Source organism: Sorex araneus, chromosome 2, assembly GCF_027595985.1.
Source record: "Sorex araneus isolate mSorAra2 chromosome 2, mSorAra2.pri, whole genome shotgun sequence".
Classification (NCBI taxonomy): Eukaryota; Metazoa; Chordata; class Mammalia; order Eulipotyphla; family Soricidae; genus Sorex; species Sorex araneus.
The window spans coordinates 232,273,903-232,289,691 of record NC_073303.1 but is presented as its reverse complement, the minus strand read 5'-3'; the positions used below and the strand labels follow the sequence as shown (position 1 = coordinate 232,289,691).

At 65.8% G+C, this 15,789-nt stretch overlaps 2 protein-coding genes and 1 pseudogene across 6 annotated transcripts; 1 reads left to right on the top strand and 2 right to left on the bottom strand.

Moving 5' to 3' along the window:
- The first annotated feature begins 2,136 nt into the window (after positions 1 to 2,136).
- Positions 2,137 to 2,656, top strand: LOC101551860 (macrophage migration inhibitory factor-like; annotated as a pseudogene).
- A 142-nt stretch (positions 2,657 to 2,798) lies between these two features.
- IFI30 (IFI30 lysosomal thiol reductase) lies at positions 2,799 to 6,357 on the bottom strand. Of its 2 annotated transcripts, XM_004616851.2 has the most exons (7): positions 5,101 to 6,357; positions 4,287 to 4,472; positions 4,123 to 4,197; positions 3,930 to 4,022; positions 3,249 to 3,401; positions 3,103 to 3,156; positions 2,799 to 3,029 (listed from the first exon to the last, which is right to left on the bottom strand). In XM_004616851.2, the coding sequence occupies exons 1-7, from the start codon at positions 5,197 to 5,199 to the stop codon at positions 2,967 to 2,969; spliced, it is 723 nt and encodes a 240-aa protein (XP_004616908.1). In that variant the 5' UTR covers positions 5,200 to 6,357; the 3' UTR covers positions 2,799 to 2,966. The 2 variants fall into 2 exon arrangements, with proteins under 2 accessions (XP_004616908.1, XP_054983167.1); XM_055127192.1 differs by lacking the exon at positions 5,101 to 6,357 and having other exon boundaries at positions 4,287 to 5,080.
- A 143-nt stretch (positions 6,358 to 6,500) lies between these two features.
- PIK3R2 (phosphoinositide-3-kinase regulatory subunit 2) lies at positions 6,501 to 14,699 on the bottom strand. 4 transcript variants are annotated; one of them, XM_055127188.1, is made up of 16 exons: positions 14,553 to 14,699; positions 12,799 to 13,477; positions 11,454 to 11,570; positions 11,217 to 11,267; positions 11,009 to 11,143; positions 10,711 to 10,915; positions 10,271 to 10,356; positions 10,065 to 10,173; positions 9,878 to 9,976; positions 9,591 to 9,771; positions 9,369 to 9,494; positions 8,482 to 8,624; positions 8,202 to 8,378; positions 7,700 to 7,771; positions 7,368 to 7,538; positions 6,501 to 7,289 (listed from the first exon to the last, which is right to left on the bottom strand). In XM_055127188.1, the coding sequence occupies exons 2-16, from the start codon at positions 13,118 to 13,120 to the stop codon at positions 7,085 to 7,087; spliced, it is 2,199 nt and encodes a 732-aa protein (XP_054983163.1). In that variant the 5' UTR covers positions 13,121 to 13,477; positions 14,553 to 14,699; the 3' UTR covers positions 6,501 to 7,084. The 4 variants fall into 4 exon arrangements, with proteins under 4 accessions (XP_054983163.1, XP_054983164.1, XP_054983165.1 ...); XM_055127189.1 differs by having other exon boundaries at positions 11,009 to 11,140; XM_055127190.1 differs by having other exon boundaries at positions 11,454 to 11,546.
- Between the last annotated feature and the right edge of the window lie 1,090 nt (positions 14,700 to 15,789).

Sequence of the window (15,789 nt, the reverse complement as noted above, 5' to 3'; positions counted from 1 at the left end):
AAATTTGTAAGGGAGAAAAGAAGTTTACAGGGTGAGAGGGCACTCGGGCGCAGTGTGGGACTCGGTGACCTGACGTGTGGGCTGCGGCACTAGTACAGGGGAGAGGGCACTGGCCTTGCACATGGTGACCCGGCATCCCAAAGGGTCCCTCTGACCCCCTCTGGGAGTGAGCCCTGAGCACAGAGCCAGGAGAAGCCCCTGAGCATCACTGGTGTGGTCCAAAACCAAAACCTAAAATTATTAAAAAATAAGATTATGAGGCCTGAGCCCTCTCGGAGAGCCCGGCAAGCTACCGTGGGTATTGGATATGCAAAAAACAGTAACAATAAGTCTCTCAATGAGAAACATTACTGGTGCCCGCTCAAACAAATTGATGAGCAACGGGATGACAGTGACAGTCATGAAGCCCAAGAGATAATGTAGAGGGGATGCACTTGCTTGACCTACAGCCCTCCTGGGCTCGATGCCCGGCATCCACTCAGAGTCTCAGAAGTGATCCTTGAGCACCGAGCTTGGAGTCAACCTTGAACACTGCCAGGTGTGACCGAAAACAAAAAAATAAAGATTTTTAAAAAAGGAAACTTGCCTTGCTTGTGGCAGACCAGTTTTGACCCCTGGCACACCTCATGGTCCCCAGAGCCCTGAAGTGTGACCCGCCTGAACCCCAATTAATTATAGAAGCCTCAGCGGAAGCGGTGTTTCTCTGGTGCAAGTGCTGGCTTCCCTGATGTCCAGCCAAAGCCCCCGGCCTCGGGGGTCCCTGAGCTGAGGTTGCCCCCACACTCTCCAGAGCACTGGGGGCAGCAGCTCTGGGCCTTCTCGGAGGAGGAAGGGGATATGCTCAGAAACATGGGGGTGACCCCAACAGGAAGGAGCCCCGAGAGAAGGGCGGCAGGGGTGAGGTTGCACTGCGGGGAAGCTGCCGCATACCTGGCCAGTGCGCCACGAAGGGCCCAGGAGGCCCCTAGGAGTGGCCTTGAGACTTGCTATGCGCCCCCCAATTAAGAAGTCAGAGCCGCTTGCTGGGCCCCCTTCCTAGTGCAGGCCCACTCCTGAGACCCAGTGGGGTGTTGGGGTTCAAACCACGATCGTGTGGAATGAAAGGCAAGTCCCTAACCACTGTACATCCCAACCCGATTCTGGAGTGTTCCTTTTTTGGTGCGGGGGCGGGGTCCTGAGGGTGTACGGAGGAGGCAAACATGAAACTACTTCTCAGGAGTCAGGCCTTTCCAAGGAAGGCACCCCACTTCCTGCTGATGGCTGTGCTCTGTCCCTGCCGCCCCCTCCCTGACCCGTGACCCACCTCTTCTCCTTTCTCCTGTCACCCTCCCCCGTCCCCAAGAGAAAAGCTGGTCTGTGGTTTGAAGGGGGATGTTTGCTGGGGTTTTGGGGGCCTCAGGAAACCCCCACCACACGGATGCACCCAGGCGTCTCCTCCAGGGCAGGGCTGTGACAATCCAGCTGGGGGACGCTCCGGGGCTGACATATGGCGGGGGAAACTCCCGAGGGACCCGTGTGGCCTCAGCACGCCTCAGCCCTAGCCAGTGGGGCGTCGGGAACAAGATGTTTCCTGCCGCCACTTGGCCTTTGAGTTTTCCTGGCCATGCCTGATGGTGTTCAGGGCTGACTTCTGGCCAGGCTTGGGGTCCCCCCCGCCCCCCCACCTGAAGTGTCTCTGCTGAAGGCTCAGATGTGCTGAGGGCGTGCGGGCCTCTCTGTTGTCCACAGCCTGGGGGCTGACAGCCTGCAACTCCCTTTGGGGTGGCACAAGCTGTGGTGCTCAGGGCCTGGCGGGTCCTATGGAGTGACAGTGATGAAGACAGCGCCACGAGGGCCAGGCACAGCGCCCGCAGTGATGCTGGGGACAGATCCCGGGTCCCACACTAGCAAAGCAGGTGCTTGTGGCCACTAAGCTGTCCCCCAGTTTGTGAATACTCCCCAAACAAGATACCTGACCTCTACTACAAGCCATGTGACCGACTGGAGGGCCAACCAAAGGGGGTGGCCAGGGGTTTTATGAATTAATGACTGTATGGCCAGGCCTATAGAACTTCTACTCAACCTTCAGAACCCGAGCACCAATGCCCTTCTTCCCTTGGCAGCACCCTGACCTCCCATTCAAGGCGCCTCCAGAGATGGTGCATCTCGTCTCGCATGTCCATCAGGCTCTGACTCCCTGTGCTAGGCTGCCAGGACCCCAACATCAGGCTCAGGAAGGAGGGACTCGCAGATATAAGAATTGATCAAGGGGTCCGGGCAGCGGCGGTGCACGTGTTGGTCAGCTCCAGTTCTCGCCGCTCCTCCGCCATCATGCAGATGTTCCTTGTGAATACCAACGTGCCCCGGGCCTCGGTGCCCGACGGGCTCCTTGCCGAGCTCATGCAGCAGCTGGCGCAGGCCACGGGCGAGCTGGCCCAGTACATCGCGGTGCACGTGGTACCCGACCAACTCATGTCCTTTGGTGGCTCGAGCGAGCCGTGTGCGCTCTGCAGCTTGCACAGCATTGGCAAGATTGGGGGTGCGCAGAACCGCACCTACAGAAGCTACTGTGTAACCTCCTGACCGAGCGCCTGCGCATCAGCCGGATAGGATCTACACCAACTACTACAAGATGAACTCTGCCAATGTGGGCTGGAATGGCGCCACCTTTGTGTGAGGACCGTGCTGGCCCCTTCTGCCTGCCCCAGGCAGGCCCCACCACCTGCAATATTGTGCCTACCCCCAGCGACCCCACCACCACATCCATCAGGAGAAATAAAACGGCTTGAACTCCAAAAAAAAAAAAAAAAAAGAACTGATCACAACACCCTAGAGAGTTTATTAGGCTCCTTCCTCTGCGGTGGCATCTCAGCTGGGCGGGCGCCGGCACAGCTCTGCCCAGCGCTGTGGGATGTGTCCATCGCCCAGACGCTGGGCAGCTCACGATCCGGAAAGCGGGGTCAGCGGGCAGCCAGCGGCCCGTCATGTCACTTGAAGCAGAGGTCCTGGTGCTTCCGGGCCATGCCCTGACAGGGTTCTGGCTTCTCCCCCTGGAAGGACGGTGGGGAGTGAGGGTCCTGCTGCCCCCACCACCCCGGCTGCCGCCCCCGGCCCGTGGCCCACCTGGTACAGCTTGCACACGAGGCTCAGGAGGTGGCCTGGCTCTTGTGTGGGCTTCTGCACGGGACAGAGGAGAGGTCAGGGGGGCCGCGTCCGTGCCCGCCCTGGCCCCCGCCCCCCAACCCCCCCGCCCAGCACTGGGTTCTCACCCCGTTGATGACCACCCAGGGCACGAACTGGTGGGGCGGCTGCAGGGCGGACGTGAGCTGCGCATTCCTGTGCAGGAGGGCCGTGCCTCGCTCGCCGTCCGCACATGCCAGGACCGACTCCGGGGACACGTCGGGGCCGTAGAGCTGCAGGCACTGCGGGTGGCCAGGCTTGCTTCAGCTTCCTCTCCCTTATCTCCCCAACGGTCCCGCCGGCTGCTCCCCCCTACCTGGGCGATGGCTGGCCGGTCTGACGCCCACACTGTCCTCAGGGCTGGGGACAGCCCTTCCCTCTGCCAGGCACGCCCTCCGCCCTGCCCTCCCGCCCTCCTGTGGCCCCAGGTGGGCCCTGCCGGGCTGTCTTGGGCTGAGGCTTTCCTGGTTTGACCGGGATGCTGCCGTGAGTCACCCACATGGGATTCTTTTTCATAATCATCCAGAGAGGGAGGCACGTGGCTTCTGTCCCCCAGACAGAACGGAGTCCTTCCTAGGCATCCATGCCTGGGGGGAGGGTGCCTCCTCCAGGAAGCCCTCCATGGTCCCGACCTCCCACCTTCATTCCCTTTCAGAGATTCAGAGACTTCCCAGAAGATGGCCATTTCTCCTGGGGCTATCCAGGGATTGCGTGTACGGAAGGCCTGATGGCTGCCTCACTGCCCTGCTAAGGATGGGCACAGGCCTTACCGGAGCCAGGTTTTTCTCCATCGGGTCGATCTCTTCCATGCAGACGATGGTCATGAAGGCCGAGTACTGCTCTAGCAGGTCCAGGAGGCAGGCCTGAGGTGGGGGAGGCTGGGCGTGAGTGGGGCAGAGAGGGTACCCAGGCACCCCCTCGCAGCCCAGAGGACAGACCCGGAAGCGGGCGGGGGGCACGCACCTCCACCTTGTTCAGTCTGCACTCCTGCTGTCCGTGCTGGCACTCAAACTCCCAGTGGCCGCTCACGTTCCTTTCCTGCCAGGCAGGGGTGCGGCAGTGAGGGCGGCGCGGGAGGCCTCAGCGCCACCCCCATCCAGAGTGCTGCCCCGATTTCACGGGCGCACCTGCGCATTCCCGTAGGGCACCAGCGTGACGTTGAGGATCTCCATGACCATGAGCCAGGTGGGGAGGAGCTCCCGGACGAGGAAGGCGCGGCAGCCGGGGCACAGCGCCTCGTAGTACAGTGTGACATTGACGGGCGGCGCCTGGCGCGGGGCCCACGGCGGCCTGAGCACGCACAGCTCTGGGTTCTGGGGTCGCGGGGGGAAAGGGCCGGGTGAAGTCTCAGTACCCCCATGCTCTGCACATGGAGTTGGGGTGCGGTGTTTCGGACAGGGCTGGTCCGGACATCTCAGTCGACTGGTGAGGCGCTCTCCCCGCCCCCCCCTCCCCCGCAAACAGTAGGCGCCTAATGCATGTATGGCGCTTGCAAGCCGGCCCCACGGTGATGTGCGCCGCAGGCAGGGAGGCCGAGCCCTTGCTCCTGCTCCCCCGCGGTGCATACCGTAGGCGCCTAATGCATGCACGCAGCCTCCTGCGTGCTCGCCACCTCCCGCCCTGGCGCAGGGCCCAGCACAGCGCCCGTCTCGGCCGTCCCAGCAATCGGGGCGCCCACGTGAGCCCCTCCCGGGCCGGGCTGCGGGGGCGACGCCTACGAGGAGCTGCGCTTCCGGCTCCCGCGGCCTGGGGCGGTGGCTCGCTCCGGGGGCCCTGGGGGTTCCTGCGCGCCTGGGGCTCGGCCCGACGCCCCCCGCCCGCCCGCGGCCCCGTCGCGCACATCCGCCGCCCGCCGTCCGAGCGCGACTCCCCGGGCCCCCGGGGAACCCTGGGTGATTCTGCCCTGGTCGCAGGGTCCCCCCCACGCCCCCGCAGCCCTACCGTGCAGGCGGCCCCGCCCGGCCGGGCCCCCCGCGCCGCCCAGGGGCCGGGCAGCAGCAGCAGCAGCAGCAGCACTGGAGCGAGTGGCCACGGGGTCATAGTGGCGTGGTCCAGGCGCGGATGGGCCTTCGCGGCCGCCGAGCCGCCTATAAGCGCGGGGCCCCAGGCCCGGCCCCCGAGGACCCGCCCCGGCGGGCCCACGCCCCTCGGGGCCGCCCTCCCGGCCGACTGAAACCGCCCCCAACGGTCGGCGGCGGGGTTCGCGGGCGCCCGCGGCCACCTCCAGGCGCGGAGCCCCCTCCCCAGGAGGCGGGGACTGGGCTTCCTGTAGCCCCGGACCCCGCCCCCAGCTCGTTCAGTCCCTGCCAGCTGCCCTTTGCCCCATCACCCCACCCTAGCGTCCCGGGGCTGCCGGCCCGCAGCTGGGTCTCAGAGAAGCGGCTGGGCAGGGGGGGTGGGACACGTCTCAGATCCGCCACCCGGTCAGGTCACTTCTCCCGCATGCAGGGTCGCCTCCTCCCAGGGACCCGGAAGGAGGAAGGAGCTACTTCCTGGGACAGGACTAGCACCCAGACCCACTGGGGCCAGCCAAAACTGGGGGTGCCCCCCAATTGCCCTCAAGCCCAGCACCCCTTTTTGTAAGGTGGGGCCGGAGTGGGCAGCCGGCAGGGAGGACGTCTGCCTCCAGCCTGGAGCACCTGGCTTGTCTCTCAAACCCTGCCAGGAGTTGGTTCTGAGCATCACCAGGTGTGGCCCCAAAACAAAAGGAGGTGCTTTCCTGGCACATGGGCAGCCACCTCTCCCGGCCGCAGCCAGGCAGTCAGGCAGCTGGGGGTGGCCCTGGCCAGCTGGGGCAGTCGGGTCACTGGCAACAGAGGACAGGCCCGGGAAGGGGCACCCCTCTGCTCCTGGGTGCCCATGTCTAGCCCGACACAGGCCTGGCTCCACGGAGAGGGACCCCATCTGCTTGGGACCATGGGGGGAACGAAGCAGCCTGGCCCTGTGTCCACCTGGGGTGGCCCTAGTACCTCTGCCCAGCCTCTTTCCTCTTGGGGCACACTTCCACCCCAACTGTGGTGATTCACAGTGGAACCCCAGACCTCCTGCAGCCCGGCTTCTGGACCAGGGGTGACGGGGAGCACAGAAATTGCCATCGCTCTGGGCCGCAGAGGCTGCCAGGAGCCCGAGGTGCTGTGGGGTGGCTGTGGGGGCCCTCTTGGAGCCAGGGCCAGGCAGCCCCTGCCGGCCACTCCAGCTGTGCTTCCACTCTTGGCTGGACCCAGGCGTCTGAGCCACGGCAAAGGGTTCCCTCCGTCCCCCACACAGCATGAGCAGGCCCGGGAGGACTGGGCCGGTGCCCACCAGTCCAGGACCAGGCCCGGAAGCAGCGCAGAGGCTCGTGCAGTCTGAGGTTTTATCGTACCGATGTACAAAACTCGCCCGCAGAGCGGCCCGGGGTCCGCGGGGACATAGAAAACCAGGGGGCTCTCCCAAAAGGGGAGGGGGGCTCTGCAGGGGTCACAGTCCGCGCCTGCGGCCGCTCGCAGGCTGTGTGTAGCTGTCCGCTCTCCCGGGGGGAATGGGGGCGTCTCGGGCCCCCGCGGAGGTTTCACTTCAGTGTCTGCAGGGGAAGTTGGGGTCTGTGGGGCGGGTCCCGCCCGGCCCCGAGAACGTCACCCCAAGGTTCCTGGAAGCGGCCGAGCTCAGTTCCTTCCTGACCGGCTCCGTTGTCTATGGCTTAAAAACAGGGGCGCCCAGGCCGGGGGGTCTTCAGGGAGCAGGGATGTGCAGGGGGCGCGGAAACCTGCAGTGGCAGAGCTGGAGGAGACGGGATCCCTGGGAGGGCGGGGGACACACATGGGAAGGCAGTGAGGCGTGGGGCGGGGTCTCAACCAGAGGGGTGGGGCCTTTACCAGAGAAGGCAGGGCCTCCTTAAGGGGCGTGGCCTGATGCTGTTGGGCGGGGCCTCGGGCAGTGGGGGCACTCAGCGCGCGGGCGGTGGCCCGGGCCCCAGCGCCCGCACGGGGTGTGCCAGTGTCACGGTGAGTGCGTCGTTGTGCTGGACCAGCGAGGCGTGCTGGTAGTGCAACACGAGCTCCTTGAGCGACGCGTACAGGTTGTAGGGCTCCGCGAAGCCAAAGCCCGTGGCCGTACGGTAGATGACGCAGTGCTTCGTGTCACCGTCCACCCTGCGATGCGAGCGCAGGGTCATCGGGCCGCCCACCGGTCACCCCATGGCCCCCCATGCCCACCTGCCGGGCACTCACACGACAGAGCAGGCGTAGCAGCCCCGCTGGCTGCTCTCGCGGATCAGGAAGGTGCCGTCTCGCTTCCCACTCAGCATCTCCTCCGCCTGGGTACGGTTGATCTTGCCCACGTACCACGTGCGCTCCTCGTGGTGGGGGAGGTCGTCCTCATCCTCCATCAGTGCATACTGGCTGTGGGGGGGCGTGGATGGGACCCCTTTCACTGGCCAGCAAACAGTCCCGCTTCCCCACGCATCCTGCCCCTGGCGACCTCTGGTATTACAGAACCCACCCCAAAGACCCCTCCAGGAAGTCCCCCGGCCTGCCGTCTCCCACTCTGTCCCGGGACTCACTCTTCAGTCTCGTTTTTGATCCCTAACCACTCGTTGATTTTCTTCTGCCGGGCGCCCTTCTGTGTGAGCCACCTGCAGGGGGCAGGAGAGATGAGCAGGGCTGGGTTCCCGGAGGGGCAGGAGCAAGGTGGAGCAGGGGAAGCCAGCCAGGACCCAACCAGGCTGGGGAGCAGTAACACCGGTTGCCACCAGGGGACAGCCTCGGTTTGCGAAGCGCAGCTTGAGCTCAGGGCCCGCCCATGTGGGCGGGCCCGCCACCCAAAATTTGTGGTTCTGGGGGCTGCTGGGTGCGGTAGGCTGGGCCCAGCAGCTTGTCCATTTGGCAGCTACTTTTGGGTTGTAAAGGAGTAACTAGACAGGGCTGCGGGGTGTGTGTGTGTGTGGGGGGGAGAAATGTCATAGTTCTTAGGGGTGAATGCAAGGTGGGGGCCACGCCCCCCTGGGAAACTCCCAATCCGACTGAGCACCCTGGAGCTTGGAGCAGGGTCCTGGGGTCACGCACACTAGGTACTGGTCCCGGATCTTGCGGAGCTGCATGAGATCAGGCTTGAGGCTGTTCATGCGCTTGTCGATCTCCCGGTTGTCGGAGGCCTGTGCCCGCAGCTCCTGCTGCAGCTTGCTCCGGCTCTCGTGGATCTCAGCGATGCGGGACTTGAGCCGCTCCGAGTTCAGCAGGATCCTGGCAGGGGAGCGGCTCAGGTGAGCACAGGCCGCCGAGCCTCCAGGCCCCAAACTCCTCTTCATCCTCCAAAGCCCCTCGGGGACAGCTGGTGGCCACTGACCTCTGCATCTCTTTCTCATTCCCCTCGCGCCGGAAGCGCTCCAGATACTCCTTGCTGCACTTCTCCTGCGTCTGGCCTTGCTCTTCAAAGATCTTGATGGTCTCGTTGAAGGCCTCGATGGCTGTGCGCTTCATCTGCAGCTCCTGCGAGAGAGGGAGGGGGGACGCAGGTTTCTCATGGGGGCTCCTTCCCCACTGAGCCCCACATGTTGGGGGGGGGTGGAGGCAGCTCCCCACCCCGCTCTATGACTGCGCTCGAGCTGTTTGTTCCCGCTGCCACAGGCCCGTCAGCCACTCCACCAGCTCCTGACCCAGCCGCTCTCGAGGCCCTACCCACACCCTGCTGGTGTCACAAGGCTGCGACCGGTGACTTCAGACTAACTTGGGAGGCACGTCAGCGACTCGCATCTGAGCCTCTGTGCCGCTGTTCCAGCTTGGGTGGTGCTCAGGGTCTGCTCCTGGAGGGGCTAGGCCCAAACCAGGGCCTAAAGCACCATGCAGCCCCTCCAGCCATTTCCAGGGCCCTTCCCTTCTGTTCTCCAAGCAAGCTGGCTTGGGCTGGAGCAGCCGTGCCGAAGGCCTCTGCCTCGAACACGAGCAGCCTGGGCTCGCTTGCCGGCACCCCAGAGGGTCCTCCGAGCTTCCCAGGAGTGAGTCCTGAGCACAGAGCCGGGAGTAATCCTTGAACATCATAGCAGGGACTGGGGTGTGACAAAAAAGTCTACAATAAATAAATCAAGAGAATCCAGGTTGCTGGATGTCTGGCCAGTCCAACCGGGCCTGCTGCCTGCCCTGTCCCAAGCCTGTCCCGGCACCCCCGGGCCTGAGAGGTGCTTTGTCCCATCCCAGCCCCGGACCTTCAGGCTCCCCATCCCGTTCTCATCCCACCTGCGAGGTGCGCGTGTATTCCTCGTACAGCTGGTCGTACTCGCGGCTCTTATCCTGGTACTGTTGATGGTACACCTTCAGCTGGGCCCCCACCGCCTCCACGCTGTCCTCCTTAACAATCTGGTCCTGTACACGCAGCCCGACAGTGGGAGGATCAGAATAGGACTCTGCCCAGGCGCCCCCTCCCTCCCCCCCGCCTGCCCGTGTGCCGCCCACGCACACCTGCTGGTACTTGGACACAGGGTACAGCAGCCGCGTGTCGAGCTTGGCATTGTACTGGGCCAGCGACTCATGGCGGTAGTGGGTGATGAGCTCCACCACCGAGCCGAAGGTCAGCGGCTCAGAGAAGCCATAGTGGCCATCCCGGTGGAAGACTTTGATCAGCTTGTTGTTCCCGCCTTTCCTGGGGGCGCAGCGGGGAGGTCAGCACCAGGGGCTCTCTGCCCGCCCAGCCTCACCCGCGGGCAGTGTGTGCTCCCCAACCGCCACGCCAGGAGAGCGGGCCCTACCTGAGCGTCAGTGTATACTCCCCCTGGATCTTGCTGGAAGCATCTCGGACCAGGAAGGTGCCGTCAGGTGTGTCGCGGAGTTTCTCATTCACCTCCTCCCTGTACAGGACACCCAAAATGGGGGTGCCTGCTGTGAGGGAGATCCGACCCTCCAGGTCCCCCTCCCACCCCAGCCCCAGGACCCTACCTGGAGATGTCGCCCCAGTACCACTCAGCGTCCTGCAGGGAAGGTGGGCTCCCCCCATTGGTGAGGCTTGTGGGGGCCGGCTTGGCCTTGGGAGGTTTGGGAGGCAGTGCTGGAGGTCAGGAAGAGGAGCTGTGATGAGCACCAAGGTGTGCTGTACCCCGCCCGCCTCTAACCACAGGCCTGGGATTGGGACCCCAGAGGGTCACCTGGGGGGGCAACTTCCTGTTCCTCCAGCTGTTCCTGGAGCAGCTTCTCAAGCAGCAGCACGGGGAAGTCAGGGCTGGGCTCGGTCCTAGGGGTGGGGGTCGCAGTGAACTTTTCTGCAACAGTGTCTGCCCCCTGCACCCGTGAGCTCGTGCCAGGGAGCACGGACAGATGCTCGGATCGGTGTCTGTCTCCATCCACGCAGCACATTAACGTGCGGACCACACCCCGAGTGGACCCGGGAGCGTGGGGGTGTGAGGTGAGGGGTTCGCCGCCCTCCTCCCTGCAAAAGGCTCCCTTCCACCCCGCCAGCAACTTCTAGGGATGCCCCTAGCCCCACGCTTCCTGCTTCTCCCAGCTGTCTTCAGAACGGACGCCCCGCCCACAGAGACCACGCCCCTCGACGGGAGCCCCGCCCGGGACCACGCCCCCAGGCGCTCACCCCTCGGGCGCGCCCCCTGGCGGCAGCGAGGGCGGCGGCAGCAGCAGCGGCCCGAAGGTGGCACCCAGGGCCCGTGCAGCGAGGCCAGGGGTTGGGGCCCGCCGGGCCAGGCGCCCCAGATGCTGGAGTAGGAAGCGCAGAGTGAGTGCGCGGTGCAGCGGCAGCGTCGGGGGCTCCAACGTGGGCGCCACCGGCCCCGTGGCCTCTGTGGACAGACGGCCGAGGACCCAGTGAGCCGGGCTAAGGGACTGGCGCCCGGGGCCACACTCCCATCCCAGCCTGCCCCCACCAGTCTCACCCCGCAGGGCCTGGTGCGCCTCAGCCGCGGCCTCGGGAGTCACCAGGGGAGCGGGCAGCGCTAACAGGAAGCTCTTGACGCCATCAGCCAACGCTGCCGCGTCCCACTGCTCCACATCACTCAGGGTCCAGTCTACTGGACAGGACATGGTGGTCAGGACTGTCGTGGGGGCCCTCTGCACACCCTGCCCGTCCCAGCCGGCCCTCACCTGTGCGCGGGGCAGGCGACTCTGGCCGGTACAGAGCCTCGCTGTCCAGTCCTGAAGGGGCAGAGGGCAGGAGGAGGTGTGAGCCAGTGCTGGGAGTGGAATGGTGGGGGGCACCCACACTCCCACCCCACACTCCAGAAGGAGACCCCAAGCACTCCTGGCTGACCCTCCACTGCCCAGCAAGAGGCTAGGCCGCTGGGGCTGTCCCCGCCAGTGGCCTGACCAGCCTGGACGCACCTGTGCGCTCCACAGCCTCCACCAGCTTCACCAAGATGGGGGGGGCCACGTCGGGAGGGGAAAACTGCTCGGGGAGGTCCGGGAGTGTGAGGCCTGGAGAAGCGGGCAGGGCGTCAGCTGGCGAGCAGAGACAGAGCGTGGGAAGAGGGGTGGCAGGAAGGTCACATCCCCAGAGCCCAGGAGGACCCTGAGACCCCTGTGTGGGAGGAAGGGGCCAGAAGCACCCCCTGCAACCCCACCTGTCACCCCCGTCACCCCTTAATGCCGCCCCCAGGAGGCCACAGCCCGCCCGCCCCTTCCTAGCACCTATGTCCAGGCCCTGCCTGGCTGTCAACCCCTGGCTCTGACATGTGATGTATGTGCCTCTCAGGGCCGCCGCTGCCTTAAATAATCACTGGGTGCCCGCCGGGAACACTGCGCCCCTCCCCGGGCACCCGTTCCCGAAAGCCTCTGCGCCGGTGGCGGCCTGGCCACACCTCCAGAATAGAAGGGAGGGTCTCGCGCGTGTTGGGGTTGCTCTGCTCTTCCTGGGCTTCTGGGATGCTCCCCCGCCCCCCCCCCCCACCATGCGGGATCTCGGGGACATGCCTAGAGAGGTGAGCAGAGAGAGTAGAGGGAAGCAGCTCTGCCCCCTCCCTCGTGCAACGGGAGAAACTGAGGCAGGTAGGGCTGTGGGTGGGGCCTGGTGGCTGTTAACAGGGGCAGAGGCAGAACCTGGCTGCCTGCCCAGATGGGGCCTCCTTGGCTGCTCCAGCTGGCACACACGCGGGCATGAGGGGGACCCAGATGCCAGCGCTGTGTGGGCAATGGTGCCCTTGGACCATTCATGGGGGCCATGGAGACAGACACCCTGCCCTCGCCCGTGCTCGGCCTCTTGCGCAGGTGCCCACCTCACCGAGTCCTGCTCCAGGCCTAAGCGGTGACCCCATGTCCCTGGCCTGATCCCCACGATGGAGCCTTGGTCCCCCGTGCACCCACTCTGGGCCCCCCGGCTCTGCCCTGGCAGTCCTCTGGCAAGCCCAAGACTAGGGTCCCTGTGACATGTCTGCAAACAGGGCAACCGGGGATAATAAAGGGGTTCGGAGGAGCAAACCGCAGGCCGGGCCTGCGTGGAGCCCCGAGTCCCCAGGCACTGCCCGCTGCCCAACCAGACAGGCCCCGGCACTGCCCACCACTCTGCACCCCATTCTCCTGCCAGCAACTCTCTCCTCGTGACCTAATTGCTCCTGTCACCTCTTCAACAGGAGCCCCACAGGGCCCGGCTGGGCCAGCCCGCACTTGCCCACGGAGCCCGGGCTGGCAGAGGGTCCAAGCTTCCCGCTCCCCCACCCTCTCCTCGGCTCACCTGGCTCAGGCGGTCCATCGCGGGGCCGGGCAGGCAGGGGTCGAGGGCCGCGGGGCCGCAGGCCAGGCCTGGCCAGGGCCACCGGCCCCAGGAACTCCACGTAGGTGCCCGGGAAGTCCCCGCGTTGCCGAGTGCGCTCGTTGAGGCCGGGCATCCAGCCCACGCTCTGCGGGCAGCGCTCGGCACCCTCGGCCACCCCCAGAGCCTGCAGGGCGGCCCGGCTCACCACCAGCAGGTCCCCGGGCAGCAGCTCAAGGTCCTCCGGCCGCTCCCGGCGGAAGGGGTAGAGCGCCCGGTACTGGAAGCCCTCGGCACCGGCCATGGCCTGGGGAGGGCACTGGGGGGGCCCTGGGTGGTCAGGTGGCTGCGCAGGGCCCCGGTGGCCCCATTGGTGGGGCTGGGGGCCGGGAGGGTCCTCTGGGACTGCTCAGATCTCTATTTCCAGAGCAGCGGTGGGGAGCCCTGGGGGCTGATCACGCCGGGCACCCCACCATTCCTGAGGATGCCAGGGGAGAGGCAGGTGGGCCACCGTGTCCCCCCGCAGAGGGCAGGATGGCGCCAGACTGCTCAGGCCCTCCTGCGGGGGGCCATGGGCCCCGGGGGCTGCCGGCTCTGCCCGCTGTGCCAGGGTAAGGGGCCGGAGACACCGACCATCAGCATGCTCGAGAGGGGTATCCACCTAGAAGGAGAGGGGCTATCAGGCTGGGGTCCCTCACTGTGGACTTGCTGCTGGGGCCCGGGCCACTTGTTCTGCAGGAAGCCAGACCCCCAAACCCAGGGCCCAGGACGGACGGGGAGGCAGCTGCCACAGTTTCCATGTATAGTTAGGTCCTGGGAGGGAGGGGACGAAGGGGACTAGGGGGGCCACGAGGCTGAGCGCTGGAGGCCACAGTTGGTGGGGGCGGTGGGGGACGTGCCGCAGAGTCCAGGCCCTGCAAACAGCAGCATTTCTGCGGGGCCGCAGTGGGGGCCCAGCCCAGCCCATGCGCCGGCCGCCTCAGAGCACGAGGCGTCCCCAAGAGTGCACTGGGGCCCTCAGGGCTGTGCCACTGCCCCCGCTGCAGTCTCTCAGGACGAGGGGACCCGGGGAAGGGGGGGTAGTCCGCGCAAAGGTTTGTCAGGGTGGGCCAAAGCTGCTGGTCCTGTTGAGGGAGTCTGGCCAGGAAGCCCGAGTTCCCCGAGCCCTGGCCCCCTTACTCTACAGGTGGGGAAACTGAGGTCCGGCTCCGCGGCGGCTGGGAGACCGCGGGCTCCGCCTCCGGACCTCGCTGCGAACACGTCTGCACACGCCCAGGTGCGGGCGCCCCGAATCTCCGCGCAGCGGCAGGGTGCAGGGCCCGGCCCGGTCGGGGGCGAGGCGACTGGACGCTGGGCCTGCGCACTCGGCCTGCGTGGCCCAGTTAGGGGACCGGAAGTGGCGCGACCCCCGACCCTCCTGCACCCCTCTCTGCCCTGCACAATGCCTGGGCGCCCCCGCTGCAGCTCGACGCCCCCCGACTGCAGGCAGGGCCTCAAGACGGGGGCTCCGGCTGGCCAGCTCTGGGCCCGGCGCCACCCCAGCGCTCTCCCACAGCTGCCAGAGGGCTCCCCAGGGCCTCCCGCTCCCGGCGGCGCCTCCTCCCACCGCGCGCGTCCCCGCGGGGCCTGGCGCCCGCGTCCAGCGCCCCGCGCAGCCCCCCGCCCCGCTCGGCCGGGGTCCCCGTCAGGTCCGGATGCAGTCCCGCACCGACCGCCTTGCGGCCCGTTGGACCCACCTGCTCACCGTCGGCCCCGTCGCCGCCGCGGCCACAGTCAAGCCGAGACCAGCGTCCCCGCGGCTCCCCCGCGGCCGGCCGTCGCCGCAGCCGTGGGTCCGCGGCTACGAACGGCCGGGCCCGCCCCCTACGGAAAGAGCCGAGCGCACCCAGGCGGGGCGGGACCTGCGCGACGGGGGCGGGGCTTGCGCGCGTCCCGAGGGTTTCCGAAAAGAGCCGAACGCTCCTCCCCGGAAGCCGAGGGCGGCCCCGAGAGCTGAGCGGAGCCGGAAACAGCCGAGCACCCTCGGGGAGGCCCCGTGCGCACAGGCTGCGCTTAGCTGTGCTCAGTGTGGCCCGAGTGATCCCAGAGAAGCTCGAATGGCTTGAGCCTTCCAGGAAGGACTGAAGGAACTTGGGCCCTGAGTGTGGGAGAGCCCCAAGTCCGCGTGGCGCCCGGTTCCTGGGAGAGCCTGGGGGTTGGGTGAGGGCGTATATGCACAGGTAGAGAGTTTGCCTTGCACGCGGCCAACCCGGTTCGATTCCCAGCATCCATATGGTCCCCTGAGCACCGCCAGGGATAATTCCTGAGTGCAGAGTGACCCCTGAGCATCGCCGGGTGAGACCCAAAAAGAAAAAAATAAAGTTTTATTTTTCGGAGCCGTACTCGGTGGTGCTCCAGGATCACTCCTGCTGGTGCCGGGGGACCCCTATGGGCCGCGGGCCATCAAACCCTGCCGATTGCAACGCAAGGAGAGCACCTTTGCCCTGTATTCTCTCTCCAGCCCCAAGGGTGCAGTTTAAGACAGTCTCCCCCATTCTGCCCTTGCAAAGTCCAGCAGTGAAGGGACATGACCCGCAGGTAAGTGTCCAAACTAAGCTTTGTTTTTTACTTTGTGCTACACTCTGCAGTGCTCAGGGCTTACTCGTGGCTCTGCACTCAGAAGTGACTCTCATGGACCCTATATGGTGCCAGGGCTTCAAACCAGGTTGGCTGTGAGCAAGACAAGCGTCTTCCCCACTGTCCTCTCTCCCCTGCTTCCCAAAGTCTTAAAGGGCTGGGGACAGAGAGATAGGGTTCTATGTGCTGTCCTTGCACCCGTCCCAGCACCATTTCCAATCCCCTGGGCAGTGCCAGGCAGCATTGTGTTGGAGTCATCCCTGAACACGTGGAAAATTCACAAGGCACTCTGTGAACTCCTATGCTACCTTCAAAACCCATCCTATCTTATCCCAAATCCTCACCCCACCCCCTTCC

Coding starts and splice junctions, on each gene's coding strand:
- IFI30 (XM_055127192.1), bottom strand. CDS start 4,724: ATGCACCGCGGGGGAGCAGGAGCAAGGGCTCGGCCTCCCTGCCTGCGG. Junction 4,198..4,286: donor TGCCCTACGGGAATGCGCAG/GTGCGCCCGTGA, acceptor CCTGCCTGGCAG/GAAAGGAACGTGAGCGGCCA. Junction 3,402..3,929: donor TGGAGAAAAACCTGGCTCCG/GTAAGGCCTGTG, acceptor GGCCACCCGCAG/TGCCTGCAGCTCTACGGCCC.
- PIK3R2 (XM_055127188.1), bottom strand. CDS start 13,120: ATGGCCGGTGCCGAGGGCTTCCAGTACCGGGCGCTCTACCCCTTCCGC. Junction 10,916..11,008: donor GGCGCACCAGGCCCTGCGGG/GTGAGACTGGTG, acceptor GTCTGTCCACAG/AGGCCACGGGGCCGGTGGCG. Junction 10,357..10,710: donor CCAGGGGGCGCGCCCGAGGG/GTGAGCGCCTGG, acceptor CCCCACCCCTAG/GACCGAGCCCAGCCCTGACT.